Below are 15,654 nucleotides of genomic sequence, written 5' to 3'. Positions count from 1 at the left end.
ATGCCTGTGAACTCTCTCTACATGATCAGGAATTGAGCAACTAAAACAGGTCCGTCTTAGGCCCCTGAAGGTTCTTATCGATATGAAATATTATGTGTCATGAAGCAGGCAGGATTGAGGACCCAGAATGCAGACTCTTAGTGGCAGGACTAACTCAAAACACAGCTTTATTGCTGATTACAAAATACATGAAAGCAAACTGGAAGAAACTAGGAACTAAACAGGCAGGTTTAGTTCCTTAACCTGCAAGAATGAGGAAGATCGGGGCAGACGCAGACATACACACAAGGTCAAACAAAGGAACAAACCACATGGGGGAACATAATCTAACTAACGAGACAGGGGAAGCACAGCTGAACATGACACACACCAGACAAGAGACTGTCAAACTAAAACAGGAAGTATGAGACAGATGAAACACTGGGAAAAAAGTGAGGAGAGAGAGGACAAGAGAGCAAGGAACGAGACGGACACACAGAGACATGACCAGGGAAACAGGCAGATAAACATGAAGACTAGACTGACCTGACAGAGGACACACAGAGGCAAGACCAAGACAAACAGGACACGCAGGCGAGACCAGGGCATGAAAAGGAACCTAATAACTAACTAGACAATCTGAACTACAAATACAGAAATGCAACTAGGAAACAATTCACACAGAGAAAACAAGTATGAATAAACAAGACTCAAACAACCAAAAACACAAAACACTGACTCAACATCCCGGGTACCCTAACAATTATGACAGCATCAAGTTGCCTAGTAACTGCCTACAAGCATTCTTGCACATAAGACCTTTTTAAGAATCTCCTCATTTTAATTTCACAACAGTAACATCTAATTTTGTAAATATTTAATTTACTACATTTTGATGTCTCCTAGTTATGATGTTTAGAACATCATCATTTGATATCATTTGACACTCTTTTTTTTTTTTTTTGCCTGTCCCGTTTGGTTCTTTTGCCATCAGAATTATTGTCTAAAGGCAAAGAAAGATGCCCAACAGATTTACTTTACCAAATGGACCATCCCAGCCTTGCCGTAATGGTCTATTTGATTCACCTTTTATTGTTTATTTTATTTATTTTTTATTTTCACTTGCTAGATATGGGACAGACTTGAATCAGGAAAAGAAAAGGGAGAAAGGAAGAGGGGGAAAAAACAGCGGAGAAGAGACAAAAAAAATACATATATCAATCACCTGGATCACCTGTTGAGAAAGAAAAAAGAAAACAAGCAGAAGAAAACGAGAGCAATACAATAAACAACATCACGATGATATATGGGAATATAACTGTAAATACTAAATATTAAACATTATTGTGCAGCACGTAATATCGACAGCGCACAGTGTGCTTTGAGGTAGGAGCCAAAAAGGGTGTCGTTTGTGTGTGTGAGCACCCGTGTGTGCACATGTGAGCATGAGCGGGCTTGTTTTTAAAAGGTTCCTTCATGTAATGATCCGCTAGAGGGTGTGGGGGGCCACAGCCCCGTCCTCCAGGGCATGAAGCATTTGACACATTAACGTATGACTAAGTTTACTGTTGTTAGTGGGTATATTGTACATTTAATGTCAGATAAAGAACAATATAAATATACTTAGGGAAATGGGATTTCTAGCATGCATTTTTTCAGGTGCATGGTATCGACATGTACTGTGTAGCTAAACCACGGTGTACATAAACTGCAATCAGAGCAAGATAAATTAAAGCTTTAATCTTTAAATATATGGGTGCATATTCAGTTGAAAACAGTCATGCCAACATTACCAACATTTCATTGTCCGCTCAGTGGGGGTGGACAGTGTCTGGCCAATAAACGTAGCAGTACACTTATATTTTTTAGAAAATGGACAACTGTAGTTTAAACATTCAAACATGTTAACATACAACAATCCAATATTTATCTGTTCATTTAAATTAACATCTACCACCCACGTTTCTTTTTTGCTTTTGGCTTAATGTATTTACTGTATGCGTTTGCTACTAGGAAAAAGATATCATCTATTTAAAATGTACACATTCTCCCAGTAGCATTGTCGCAACCAATTAAATGTTGTTTTACACTAATAACTAATATTCTGTTTTAATGTGTTAGGTGGATGTGTATGATGAAGGCTCGTACACCTGTTCCATACAGACTAAGCAGCAGCCCAAGACCTCACAGGTCTACCTCATTGTACAAGGTAAGCTACAAGCTCCTGCTGCAAGGCAGAACGTGAACATATCGAATGAAGTCATTGTCAAAGAGTTCACAAGCAGCATACACAAATGTTAATGCAAAAAGTCATTTCTATTGCATTTGTTTTGTATGGTGTCTGGAAAGGAAATTACAGGAATACATTTCGTGAGAAACAGCATGCCTTGTTTTACTTCAGCTGAGTCTTAAGTGCACTTAAAAATCTTAAGCAGTTTTTCACTTCAAAGAATGTGAAGTTGTCTCTCTTTAATTGGGACAGCTGCAAAGATGAGAGCAGGAGGTAATCAGGAAGAGTGAGAAACGGTGATATTTTTCCCTATTAAATCTAGGTTTTTTTGAAGTTTTCCTGTGGGTACGAGGCTTTTGGCTCATGAGATTACAGTAGAAACAATTCTGTGAACTCATCAACTTTTTCTAGCTGAGAGGCCTGATGAAAAGGTATCAGCCTCAATGCACAGTCATGTTAAGCTGTTCATTACTCCCCTTTTTAACTGGAATTGTGAATGGTCCCTGTAGGCGCTGGGAAGCTATATCTGCTGATAGTCAGACCCATACATACATTTCTTAACTAATTTTGGATTTGTGGCTTAAAACTTGACTAATTATCTCAACATGGAACATCTTAGTTCAATTACATGGCACATACTACTTAGATATCAGGAAATGGCTGTGGTGCTTAAAACAAATTAATAACGGCCTTGGATGTGCCAAAATGTCTGAAAACGAAATACCAGATAAAGCAGGAGTAAATTTTGTGCTCCCAGATCACACCACAATCGATTTTTAGGTCAAAGAAACAAGTTGAAACTGAAATGCAGACTTTCAGCTTTACTTCAAGGTGTTTGATAAAAGTATTGCCTTTTGTGTTTAGAAATTGAATTGAAGTCATTTTTATTTATAGTCCTATAAGTTATAGGACAAACTAATATAGCTTCAAATAGAAATATTGTTATTTGGATGAAAATCTGTTGTAGTCAGAGACTGTGTGAAGTTTAAAACCCATGGGTATCACCAGCTGCTGTGCTTCCTCCTTTGTTATGCTCTGCCAGGCCTTTACTGCAGCCACTTTCAGTTGTTCCTTATTTGTGGGTCTCTCTGCATTCAGTTTTGTATTTACTAACTGTAAGGTATTCTCTGTTGAGTTAAAATCAGGTGTGACTGACTTGCCCATTGAAGACTATCACATTTCTCTTCCTCATGAAACTCTTGTGTTGCTTTTGCAATCATTTTTGAATTATTTGGCTGAAAGTGGGCAGCATTGTACAATCTGTCAGGAGTCACAACATCAATGAACACTAGTGGCCCAGTTCTACTACACTCTTTGCATGACCAAAGAGTGTAATCAGTGGTTTGCATGTTGTTGTAAACCCTCATTGTTTCCATTCATGAAGGTGTCTCTTGATTGTAGACCTTGACCTTGATACACCTACTTCCTGTATATATCCTCACTTGGATTGTTTTAGGAAGCTATTTTTCTTAAGCATTGAAATAATTTTGTCATCATGCACTTGAACTGGCCAGTGCATTCATTCTCTTTAAGAATGCAGATTCTTGATTTGGCCACTCCTAAAGTTTGTGTTATTTCTCTGATGGGTTTACTTTGATGTCCTAACTCGCTTGTACTAACATGTCTTTGGGCGTCATATTTAAAATCACAGTGAAAAGCGGTAAATGATATTTCGTCTGCACTAGCTCTGTTATGGTAAATGGTAAATGGCCTGTATTTATATAGCGCTTTACTAGTCCCTAAGGACCCCAAAGCGCTTTACATATCCAGTCATCCACCCATTCACGCACACATTCATACACTGGTGATGGCAAGCTACATTGTAGCCACAGCCACCCTGGGGCGCACTGACAGAGGCGAAATTATTGTCATACAGTACCAGCAAACCTCTGATAAGACAGAATATTAGCTTACGTCACATCAAAATACTGATTTTCTTTCTAAAGTTACCACTTAACGCTCGAATTCAGGTATTTATTATGATTTTCTTTGTCTTATTATGCCCTTAAGCATTTGCAACATAATTTCTCTGCCTGTAGTTTTTCCTGCCTATTTATATCTACACACTGTCTCAGAAAAGCAAATCACAGCCAGGAAATAATCTTGGCGATAACAGTCTCATTAAAACATTTATTCTGATGTTCACACTTGGCTGTTATACAGCAGCTGCACACTTTTTCAGGGTAACGGTTGGCCTTTTCAAGCCTTGTTCAAATCCCTAAGTTGTTTTTCTTTTATGAATCACTTATAAAACAATAAGAGCAATACAAACACGCAGTTGTGCATCAAGGACAAAAAGGAGAGTTTATTATCGATCAAAATGCCAAGTCTCTCAGTTTGGCTTTTTCAAAGCCACAGCTGGTTGGCAGAATTTTCTTGTTTAAAGAGTCTATTTTATACATGCATGCAGAATGAGTTCTCACAATTGGATTTCCTATGGTGTCTTTGTTTCCTTGCATGAATGTGGGGGTTGAATTTTTGCATGCTTTTTCATCAAGCTGTGAATGTCTGAGCTTCTCAACTGTCCGTCACCCAAAAAGTGACAGTAAATGTTGATGGAGTGTTGTATACAGCATGTACTTGGATACATTTAATGTTGTAGCTCAATCCATTTCACCAGTGCTGGAGTTTTTTAACTGCCCTCTCCATTTTGAACCTCCTTACTGTGAGATGTGAAACCCAACCGCAGATAACTGCTACAGGCTGTCAGTGGATGAAATGCATCACAGTGCAATTTCACCACACACAATAGTCTACTGAAGAACTTATCATCCAGCTATGAACTGAAGATATCATCCATTAACAGCATCTTTAAAGGTCAATATCTGAATTGATGTTGCTCTTCTGGGATCCATGGCAGCAAATTGCCTCTCCTTCCCAGAATCCATCGTGTCCGATTATTCACTGCTTGATCATTGGAACGTCCTGTGCCGGCTTCCAGAGTTTCTGACGGCAGTCTCATTCATCACAGCTAATGCGACGGTTATGGCCAAACATTGATTCTGTTGCTTTCATTACCTGCTATTTTGTCCTTTGCTCTGCTTCTCAAAGTCCCATTCAGTGTTGATGCCATTGTTATGCTTATCTATTGTATTTCCCTGCTGTGTGGGTGTAATCTTCTCCTTTAAGTTCACTTCAGCATCTTTCATCTAAATTGCCTTGCAGTGCTGAAGGCGTAGGTTTCTGGCAATTACAGTGAATGTGTTACTGTGAACAAATACTGGGACTTTTTATTTACTTTGAAATTTTGATCAAACATTGCCCCTGGTTACAGACCCAAGAGCAGGTTCACATAACGAAAGCTGACAATTTTCTGCTAGCAGGGACAGGGTCGTAATTGGAAAACAAATGATCAGACAAAGTAAATTTGCCGTGGATGGAAAAGTGGCAGACTTGCGGGGCTCAGACGAGCGATACCAGGAAGCAGGGTCACTGCACATGACAAGAATCGTAATATAAGGGCGGGCTTTTCACCCCAATCCAATTAGATTTTTATGAAACACAGAATTTGGTTGATCGGCCAGTCTAAGACAGTGCTTTTATGAATTGAAGGTTTAATGGCTCCTTAAGCTACTTAAAAGAGTGTGTATGTGATTGATTGTAGATTTGCAGTGTTATTTGATCTCCTGCTAGATGTGTAAGTTTGCTCATTTAGAAGAAATCGAACAGTCTCTAATATTTTAGAGAGAGAGGATATCAACAAAAATCCAGAAAAAAAATCACATTAGATAAAAGTTATGAACTGATTTGCATGTCATTGAGTGAAATAAGTATTTGATGCCCCGTCTTCCACTCCAACCTCTCCACCATCATGGGCAAGACCAAAGAGCTATCAAAGACTGCCAGGGACAAGATTGTAGACCTGCACAAGGTTGGAATGGGTTACAAGACCATCACAAGAACACTGTTCCTACAGTCAAGCACAGAGGTGGAAACATGATGCTTTAGAGATGTTTTTCTGCTAAGGGCAGGATGAGTTCACTGCATTGAGGGACCATGTATCATAAGATCTTAGACAAGGACATCTTTCTCTAGACCAGAACACTAAAGATATGTTATGGATGGGCTTTCTAGCTTGACAATGACCCACAACATTACAGCAAGGCACAAAAGGAGTGGCTAAAAAAGAAACACATGAAGGTCATGGAGTGCCCTCCAAGGTCAATCGCATAGAAAATCTGTGGACTGAGCTGAAGCTTTAAATTGCCAAACAGAAGCCAAGAAATATGAAAGATTTACAGAGTTTCTGTAAAGATGAGAGTGGACCAAAATCCCTCCTGAGATGTGAGCAAACGAGGTGGCCAACTACAAGAAACATCCTACTGTGTTTGCCAACAAGTTGTGTTTTTCTAGGTGATATATATTATATTTTATTCAATGACATGCAAATCAATTCATAACTTTTACGTGTTTTCCTTGGGGTTTTTTGTCTGTATCCATTAAAATTAAGATATTTAATTATTTCTCTCACTGTACAAATGCAGATTAATATTAGATTCAGAATATCTTACATTTCATATAAAATCCTACCTGATTCACTTTCTCATAGCCTGTGGAGAGGTTTAATCTAATCATTTACACTTGACAGACTTTGAACTTGAACCTTATATAACTAATATTAAATTACATCTGCTCTGCACTGCTGGGGTTTTTTGGAGTGTGCATAGAGTTCAAGCGAAATTCTCCACCACTTCAACAACTAAGAAAAAGTACACTTTAGATGTATATAGATCTAATAGCAATCCCTGAGGGAAAACAGTTTCTAGGGTTTTTTAAAGATGAAATCCACAATGTAAAAAAAAAAAACCCTGTCCGAAGCCCATAGAAACTGCTTACTTCATTAATAATACCAATTAATAACTAAAGGATGGAAGGAGGCAGTATATTTTCTCTGATGGCAAATATTTGACATTCTAAAAAGTTTCACAACTTTTTCCTTTAACACTGTCATAACAAATAATCTAAGGTTTTCTTCAATCTTACAGGAATAAGGGAAATTTGGGATATTGAGTGACCCTCAGATGCTGCCCTCATAATTTCCTTTTTTTTACCATTTCTGTTGGTATTTTGAATTTTTACTCAGTCAGCTTATTTACGCACAAGGTGTCCTTGGGTTAAGTGAATGTGATCTCAACTCATCATTTTGTGAATCAGCAGGGTTGCTTCAAACTATGACCCTAACCAAGAGTGTATTGATTTTAGGGCTTAAAGCTAACTAAGCATATTTGCAGTAGAATTAAGGGCCGAACCCTATCCAGCAAGTAATAAATAAAAACCAGGGTCAACAAGGAAACAACCCCCATATGGGGTTTTTAACATCTGAAAAATGTGGTCATTATTTCTCAGTGGCCAAAGTACCCATGACTGGAACGTCAGAGCACCAATGTTAAAGGACACCTTGCATGTAATGGGGAATCAGGAAGCACCTGACATAATGCTTCTGACTTGCTCAACATCACTTTCCCTGATACCATTAAACAACTTAAATGACAGTGAACAGCTAGCAGTGGAACAAAATAAGATGAGAGCAAAAGGGTGAGATAGTGAGCAGACACAACACAGTTGTAAAGGATAATCAAACAGCATACGTCATGTTCAAATAAATATGTGATATGATTAAAAAAAGAGGTATTTTGTTTGTAAATACAATATATATGAACATTCTTTTAAAAACATTTTTTCCTAACTTCCCCAGTGTTGTTGAACATTGTAGTTCATATAGCAGTGGGTACAATAGAGAGGAATCAGGAAAGTAAAATCAGAAGTGTTGTCTCTGTGATTGATGGAGTATGTGCCGTATTTTTTTCTGAATAGCCCCTTTAAAAAATAAGCAGGTACTACCTGCAATTTATTTTTCTAGTTCTTGCCATGGATAGTGTCTGTTCCTTTGTGGCAGAATAAAGAGGCAGGATTGGTACAAACAGAGACAAATCAGTGATCAAGGGCATTTATGGCTACAGCTTTTTAGACTTTGGAAAATAAACAGCATCAGTATTGTATGCCTACAGTGCTGTAAAAAGGATTTTCTCCATTCCTGATTTCTTAATTTTGGCATTTTTGTCACACTTAAATGATTCACATTGTCAAACAAATTTTAACCCTTTCATGGATGAATTATGACAACCTCAATCAGGATTTTCTTTCATCATTTTTATTCATTTTTAAGCATGAAAAGATGAATAAATATACTTGAGAAAAAAATACTGATTGAGGTTGTCATAATTCATGCATGAAAGGGTTAAATAATAATTACAATGAAACATGTCATACATATATAGTAACATTAAACGACCAGTGGGTGGCAGGGTATGGAGTGACACATCAGTGTCCAGTGTAGTGGTTTATGTGCAAGTATACCATCAACACTGACACAAATACAAGAAAACAGCCTTTGAATAACTGTCCACTGTAGTGACCAATATGCGTGAAAGGGTTAATACTAGACAAATGTAACCTGAGTAAATACAAAATGTGTTTTTAGGACACTGATTTAATTTACTAAGGAAAAACGTTTCCAAACCTTATGTGAAAAAGTGATAGTAGTTCTTTAAACTGGACATTTACTTGTCTGTTTCTATTGGATGGGCTGTATTAAAAGTGTGGATGAACATTTTCAGAGATGATTTGGGATTGTGACATCCGAAACCCTTGACTGTTTGATCTGATGTGACCAAAGTGTGGCTATGTTTTTTTTATAGCACATGTACTGTTATTGTTAGCAAGCATTTAGTCCAAAAGAACCGCCTCAAAAAGCTCTGGGCCTAAATCTCACTACTACATTATTTTCAGCAATTAAACCAGATCTTCTGTGAATCAAAAAAAGAAGGAGGTGCAGTGCAAAGTACAATTAATATTTGAGAAAGTACCACATAAAAAGAGACATAAACCTAAATATAGCCTAAATCACCATGCCAGTAATTTTCTTGTAGCCTTTTATGCAACCAGATCTACAGCAGCACTGTTTTAGCAAATTCAGCAACTCTTACTATGCTATGCTAATGTATTTCATAAAATGCAGAGGCCAGGGAGTGATTCATTCATCTCATGAGGTCGTCTTGTAATACTCGTTCCACACGGCTGGAACTTTTATTTTATTTAGTCGGCACTGCAACCGAGTCCTCCAGCAGCTGCTGACCCCACAATCAGAAATGTTCAAGCTTGTTGAACTCTGATGTCCACTTGTGTATCCAACATTTGACGTGCTGTTTCAACAGTTAGACAAATAATGGTGTCCACAGCCAGCATGTGGTTCAGCTTTCAGTGCTCAGTGCTTCAGATCATTGGCGTAATCACTAACCACAAGTAGATCGAAAGTCATTCCGTTGGCTTGTGCATCCCACACTAAATGAGGCATAACAGCTGGACTGACTTTGACTTGCTCTTTTCTAATGTTAGTGATTATGCAATAAATCCATGTGTGTCTACGTGCATGCTGGGGTGTCTTGGATGTTTCCCATATTCCTTCAAGTCTGTCAATATTATTGATCCTGTGTTAGTCTCCAGCTGCTCTTTTGGTTCCTTATTTTTGTTTTCTTCTGTTCTTCTTCTTTTTTTATCTTTCCTTTCTCTAGTCATGATCGTGCTTAATCAGCTGATTTAAATCAGCATTGATCTCATACTGTGGTTTTTGAGCAAGAGTCAGCAGTTTAGAATTTGCATTGACCTTTATAACATAAATCAAGCCATTAATATCTTTTAAAAAAAATATTGTGATTGTTATCCATCTGACAGCAACCAGCTAAGCAATTCACTTAAGACTACAAATTCTGTTCGCTGAACTGCATGTTCTTGCTTAGTTTTCAGTGCAGCTTTGTAAGTGTTATTATTGTTGGGTGTATGACCAAAGCTAGTCTAGCCAGGCAGTCTTAATTATCTCTTCAAGCTACAAGTTATCGCCCAAGCCTTCCTTGCGAGCAGGTATCCCTCCAAGACATATGGCATTATCCCTTCATAAATGTCACAGAGACAGAATGACTATAAAATAGTAGACAAGTTGAATAGTCCTATAAACAGCTGTTCCCTGGCTGCTGTGATCTCATTCCACTGAGAAATGGCACATGTTAATGTACTGCAGACACTTGTTCTGGAGCACAGAGAGCTGGCAGAATTAAACAACAACAGGATGTTGTGTGTGTGTGGGGGGGGGGGGGGCACAGAGTTTTATTCACTCTGTGTAAAAACGGAGCTCAAAGAAGACCTTTTTTGGTATCTACCACCATTCCACTCTGGCATGTTGGTTGCTTTAACCTTTATTTTCTATCTAGCAAAAGCTTTGTTTTTAATATTATGAGCCTTAACATTATTACTGACTCTAACTTAGCCACAAGGAACAACCTTTATCCAGCCTGAGGATCACTGACTTCCTGACTAAGATCAACCATCAAATGCTCCCGTCTTCAGCACTTATCCAGCCTTTCTTCCTTTCATGTCTTCCATCTTTGTATCACAATGCCGTGATATTTAAAGAGCTAATCCGCAGAACTCTCCAAAGCCAGCTGTGTCACCCTAAAGAGCACGGTAGCAGGAGAGGACAGAGTGTGCAGACTCATACGTATGTGTGTCTCTGTGTTTGCACATATCTTTTGCTCCGCATTCTGTGCGAGGAGGAGGACTGACCTTTTTACAATTATCATGGGACAATCAGAAGCTTTCGGTGGTGCCTGTGAAGCCATCTACCCACTATCTTCCTCTTCACCACTTCCCATCTCAAGTCCTCTTTGCTCTTTTCTTCTGCCTCTGCACAGCCCTCACACTTATTCATCTCAGACCATCCCTTATCTATGCAGTTACCGGGGTGTTTTGTTACCTCCTCTCTCACTAACCATAGGGTTACACAGAGAGACAAGGGAGATAGAAAGACTGAACTGAAAGAAATTTGATGGTTTAGACTGGATTAGGTAGTGCATTGCTTTCATTAATTCTAGATATCGGCAGTCTGTCTGGCTCCACTGCTTCAACACCATGATCACACCCACATACACATTATTGCTTGTACTGCCCCCAGCCATGGAGAGCAGACTACAGTCTTTCTACTGGATGATTCCTCTTTACCCATCTGAAAAAAAAAGAGAAAGAATGAAGCTCTGACTAACTAAAGAAAAACACATCAACAAAATTTCTTCCAGTAAAAGCTCCACAGTGTCTACAGCAACTTCACAAGACAGTGCTACTGCACATCAAGGTCTTTAAAGCCGCAAAGGGACACATGAAATATAGCTCTTTAGCACAAATTATATTCTTCTGATGGTATACACCAGGCTTCATAGTATTGAATTCAGTTTCATTTATATAGCACCATTTCACAGTAACAGTTGCCTTAAGGTGCTTTATATTCCAAAGCAAAGACCCTTGAGTGTCAGTGGTGTTAGAGAGAAAACTCCAACAATCAGATGAACCTCTATGAGCAAGCACTTGGCAACTAAAGGAAGGAAGAAATCCCTCTTAACAATGAGAGGCAGGCAAAGGAAGGGACGGCCATCTGTCATGACTAGACTTGGATGTGTGATGTGGGACAAAATTATAAATGGACTAGTACTTATGTAGTGCTTTTACTACTCTGTGTGGGGTATATCAACTTGTCTGCTACCTGAAATGATGCCAAAGGAAAAGTGAAAGAAACAAGAACAAAAAGACCAAAAATAATGACACAAAAACTGTAGATTTGGGTTATAGATGTGCTTTGACATACACAGAGTTCCACCTTACAGTTTGTGGCATATGTTAGTGTAGAACAATAGTAAGTTTACTAGAAATACCAACCAGTGCACTTAACCAGTTGCTATTTTAGCTACATTGTGGTGAGAGATGTGTAGCAAAACCAGTGCTATCTAAAGGTAAAGGCCTTTAACCACCAGAGGCATAAAATTTGCCATAAAATCTGTTCAAATTTTTCATGTGTTAAAAATATTTGTCAGACTTACCTATTCATAATGCAGCTGATCACACTGATGGCGTAATTTCTCTGGATGAATTTGCAACATTTATTTTTATTTATAGCTTGATTTTTTGGATTCGAATAAAAAGATCTGATAAATCAGACCATGCATTTGGTAGCAAGTGCACTCGTAGCTCAAAACGGCACTGAATATATAATGATATAGAGATGGTAAAATAATACTATTTTAGCTCAGACACTTAGACGCTTCTCCGGGTAAATCAGCTCTTTAAAATGGTTTCTCTTATGTGGTCCTAACTCTGCCAACAAGAGCTCAAACAAATATGGAAGTGTTTTTCTCAAAAATGCAACATTTTTGATGTGTATACTTTGGTGTGAAAAAGTGTTTGCTCCTTCTTGAGTTTCATTTTTTTGTATTTTGTCACACTTATGTTTAGAATTACAATAGAATTCAACTTTATTGTCATTGCACATGCACAGGAACAGGGCAACGAAATGCAGTTTGCATCCATCCAGAAGTGCTTTAGTGATATAGATATATTACAATATATATTAGCAATAATATAGATATGTGAGTATATTACAGAAATGGGTCTATTATGTTATAATGTACACGGTATGAGGTATGTTGTGAATATTCTATAACTATAAGTATGTACAGGCTGTAGTGAATACAAGCAATGTACAGGCTATGAACAGGATATAAATATGAAAAACTATACAGAATATGAAATAAATAACTTTACAGAAATCTGAGATATACAGCTATACAGAAATGGGAACTATGCAAGTTGTAAACAGTTGTAGGATTAAAAATTATCGAATGTACAGATTCAGATCATCCAAAAAATTTAAATATTAGACCAAGATTAAACTAGAAAAAACAACATGCAGTTTCTTAATGAAGCTGTTTATTATTAAGGGCGGGTGGGGGTGTTCTAAACCTACATGGTCCTGCCTGAAAAAGTGATTGAAGTGAGCCTTCCCAGGAGTGACTGACAAAAATTAATGACTAAAGAAATGACTCATCCAAGAGGTCACAAAAGACCCCAGAACAACATCCAAAGAACTGTGGGCCTCACTTGCCTCAGTTAAGGTCAGTGTCAGTGACTCTAACATAAGAAAGAGACTGGGAGAAAAAGTTCCAAGGCTGGTCTCAGTTTTGCCAGAAAACATCTTGATTATCCCCAAGACGTTTGGGAAAATACTCTGTGGACTGACGAGACTAAAGTTGAACTTTCTAGAAGGTGTGTGTCCCATTACACAGCATTTCAGAAAAGGAAACCATGGAAAACAAATGGAACCATGAGTTCTGCTGTCTACCAAAACATCCTGAAGGAGAATGTCCAGCAATCTGTTAAAAAACACCTTAATTTAGAAACTGCATTTTGTCTTTACTTGTCTTATATTTGTCTAATATTTTAATTTGTTTGATGATGTGAAACATTTAAGTGTGATGTTTTGACGCACACTCAATCATCCAACCATCCATTTGCAGATTAATGATCAAGAAACTGACCTCACAGCCAGTGGTTTTAGTTTCAGTCCAGATGAACAGAATCAAGTTTTTAGGATTAAAGTGTGACAAACATACAAAAAATAGGAAATCAGGAAGGGCGCAAACGCTTTTTCATGCAAGTTCAGATCTGGAAAATTTGGAATTTCGTGCTGCATTTGTGTGATTAATTCTTTAATCACAAAGATGCAGAACTACTGCAACCATTTCTTTCTGGAGACAAATCACTGTTCATTCAGAAGTAAAATAAGCAGTTAATTTTACTTCAAAACATTCCAGATGTCGTATTTTTACCAATTCTCTTTTCCTGTTAGTTTAATTTTAATCTGGAGCACTTTGGAGCCAGCACTTTAAGGTGGATACTTCCACATCAACTCCAGCCTTTAGTTGTGATAATTGACACTACCTTGTCAAGAGCAACTATTCATATATTTAGAACAACACTTTATCAATTATTCATGTTGAGTTGCCGGTTTAAACACATTTGAACTGCACATCGCTATCGCACTCAACTAATTTTAGCCTCTAAACATTCTTAATAATAAGAGGAAGTTCGGTGTTTTACTGTTAAAGCACTTTAAAACCTCTGCAGAAGCACTGGCTTGGTGAAGGACAACAGTAAGCCCCGCCATGCCTCATTATGTCTGCCGTGAGCACTGTAGCAGATCGGCAGCTATACACGCATGCATATACAAAAACGCTTCAGGGACAAAATTACAAGTAGTTGTCACACTGTCCATTATTCCATCCAAGTCGAGGAAGAAGAGGAAAAAGGCAGAGAGCGACTGTGGGATAAAGCAGCCACACGCTTTTTTTCATTGCCTTTGAACCTTTATAATGAAACTGACTCCTTGAAGTTTTAATGAAAGCAACAATTTACCATTCGCTTTTTCTCCCTGGGCTGCTGCAGCTTACGTTGCTTAGACTGATTCTTTAAAAAAAATGTTTTTAATAAAACTGCAGTCTCCTTTAATTTTATTTGTGCTGGCTGCGAGAGGTCCTCTCATGCATTTAAATGGGGTCATCCCATGGACACGCATGACAGCTGAGTATCGACAAGGGCTGCAGGTGAGCCAGCAGTGCTATATTTCACAAACTAACCAGGGGAGCCAGTGGCCATCGGTTCTGGCCAATATCTCCCTGGTGTTATTTGTGATATAGAGGACCACTATTTCTTTTCCATTGCCTCCGCGCCCTGCACGCACCCTCATTACTTCTACAGGACCTGCCAGTATCTTTTCTCTCCATCCCTCACCATCTTCTCTGTGTGACCCGAGCCTGTCAAATAGATGGACAGCCCTTTGGCACAGTTCTTCTTGCACCCACGAATGCCTCTGAAAGCGAGGATTGAGTGGCGCAGTTAAACATGACCCCACTTGCTCTCTCTGAGGAGTAGACAGGAGGTTAGGTATATGTAGAGGTTGCACCTGTGTGACTGTGTCACAGCACGTAGGACATGTCCTGTATAAGTAAATCTATGGGTTTGTGACTGCCTTTCAAGAATATCCCCCTTGTGCACAACACCTATGTGCTTTTAAGCATTTCACCCTTGCTGTGCTTTATAGGTTGTGCTCTTCTTTTTATCAGTGTCTATGACTGCTACATAACTCTGATTCATACTCATTTGTGTAGCTTTTGGTGGCTGAACTCACTGTCCACCTGCTATTCAGACCAATACTTTCGCTCGCTTCATTTATAAGAGCAGAAGCACAAATAGGTTGTACTCATGACACAAAGCGCCACTATTGAAAACTGTGTGCTAGATATTAGCAGAAATTGCTCGTCCTGTTCTGGTGATATCAGTAGATCCCTCCTGTGGTCTATTAATGACTTCTACAAAGCCTCTTACATGTTTCCAAGCTCATGAAGCGGAGAAATCCGCAAGGATACTGAGAACTGTCTTTCTGTGGGCTTTCACAGCACACACTGCACTTCAGACACAATGAGCGGTATCTGATTTCAGATGCCTCCTGATGGCTCAGCTGTATCAAGCTGAACACTGCTCAGACCTGGATGCAGTCTACTTCCCTGCTC

General features: G+C 38.6%; 1 protein-coding gene across 2 annotated transcripts in view; it reads left to right on the top strand.

The window, feature by feature from the left end:
* lsamp (limbic system associated membrane protein) overlaps window positions 1–15,654 on the top strand; it is a 476,457-nt gene that overhangs the window by 402,113 nt on the left and 58,690 nt on the right. For both annotated transcript variants that reach the window (XM_004567024.4, XM_004567022.3), the window contains one exon: window positions 2,101–2,188. In XM_004567024.4, coding sequence (XP_004567081.1) covers window positions 2,101–2,188 — 88 coding nt within the window. The remainder of the gene's footprint in view (window positions 1–2,100; window positions 2,189–15,654) is intronic.

This window comes from Maylandia zebra, linkage group LG14, assembly GCF_041146795.1.
Source record: "Maylandia zebra isolate NMK-2024a linkage group LG14, Mzebra_GT3a, whole genome shotgun sequence".
Classification (NCBI taxonomy): Eukaryota; Metazoa; Chordata; class Actinopteri; order Cichliformes; family Cichlidae; genus Maylandia; species Maylandia zebra.
Note: the sequence above shows the minus strand (reverse complement) of the source record. Positions and strands in the feature narration are given on the sequence as shown.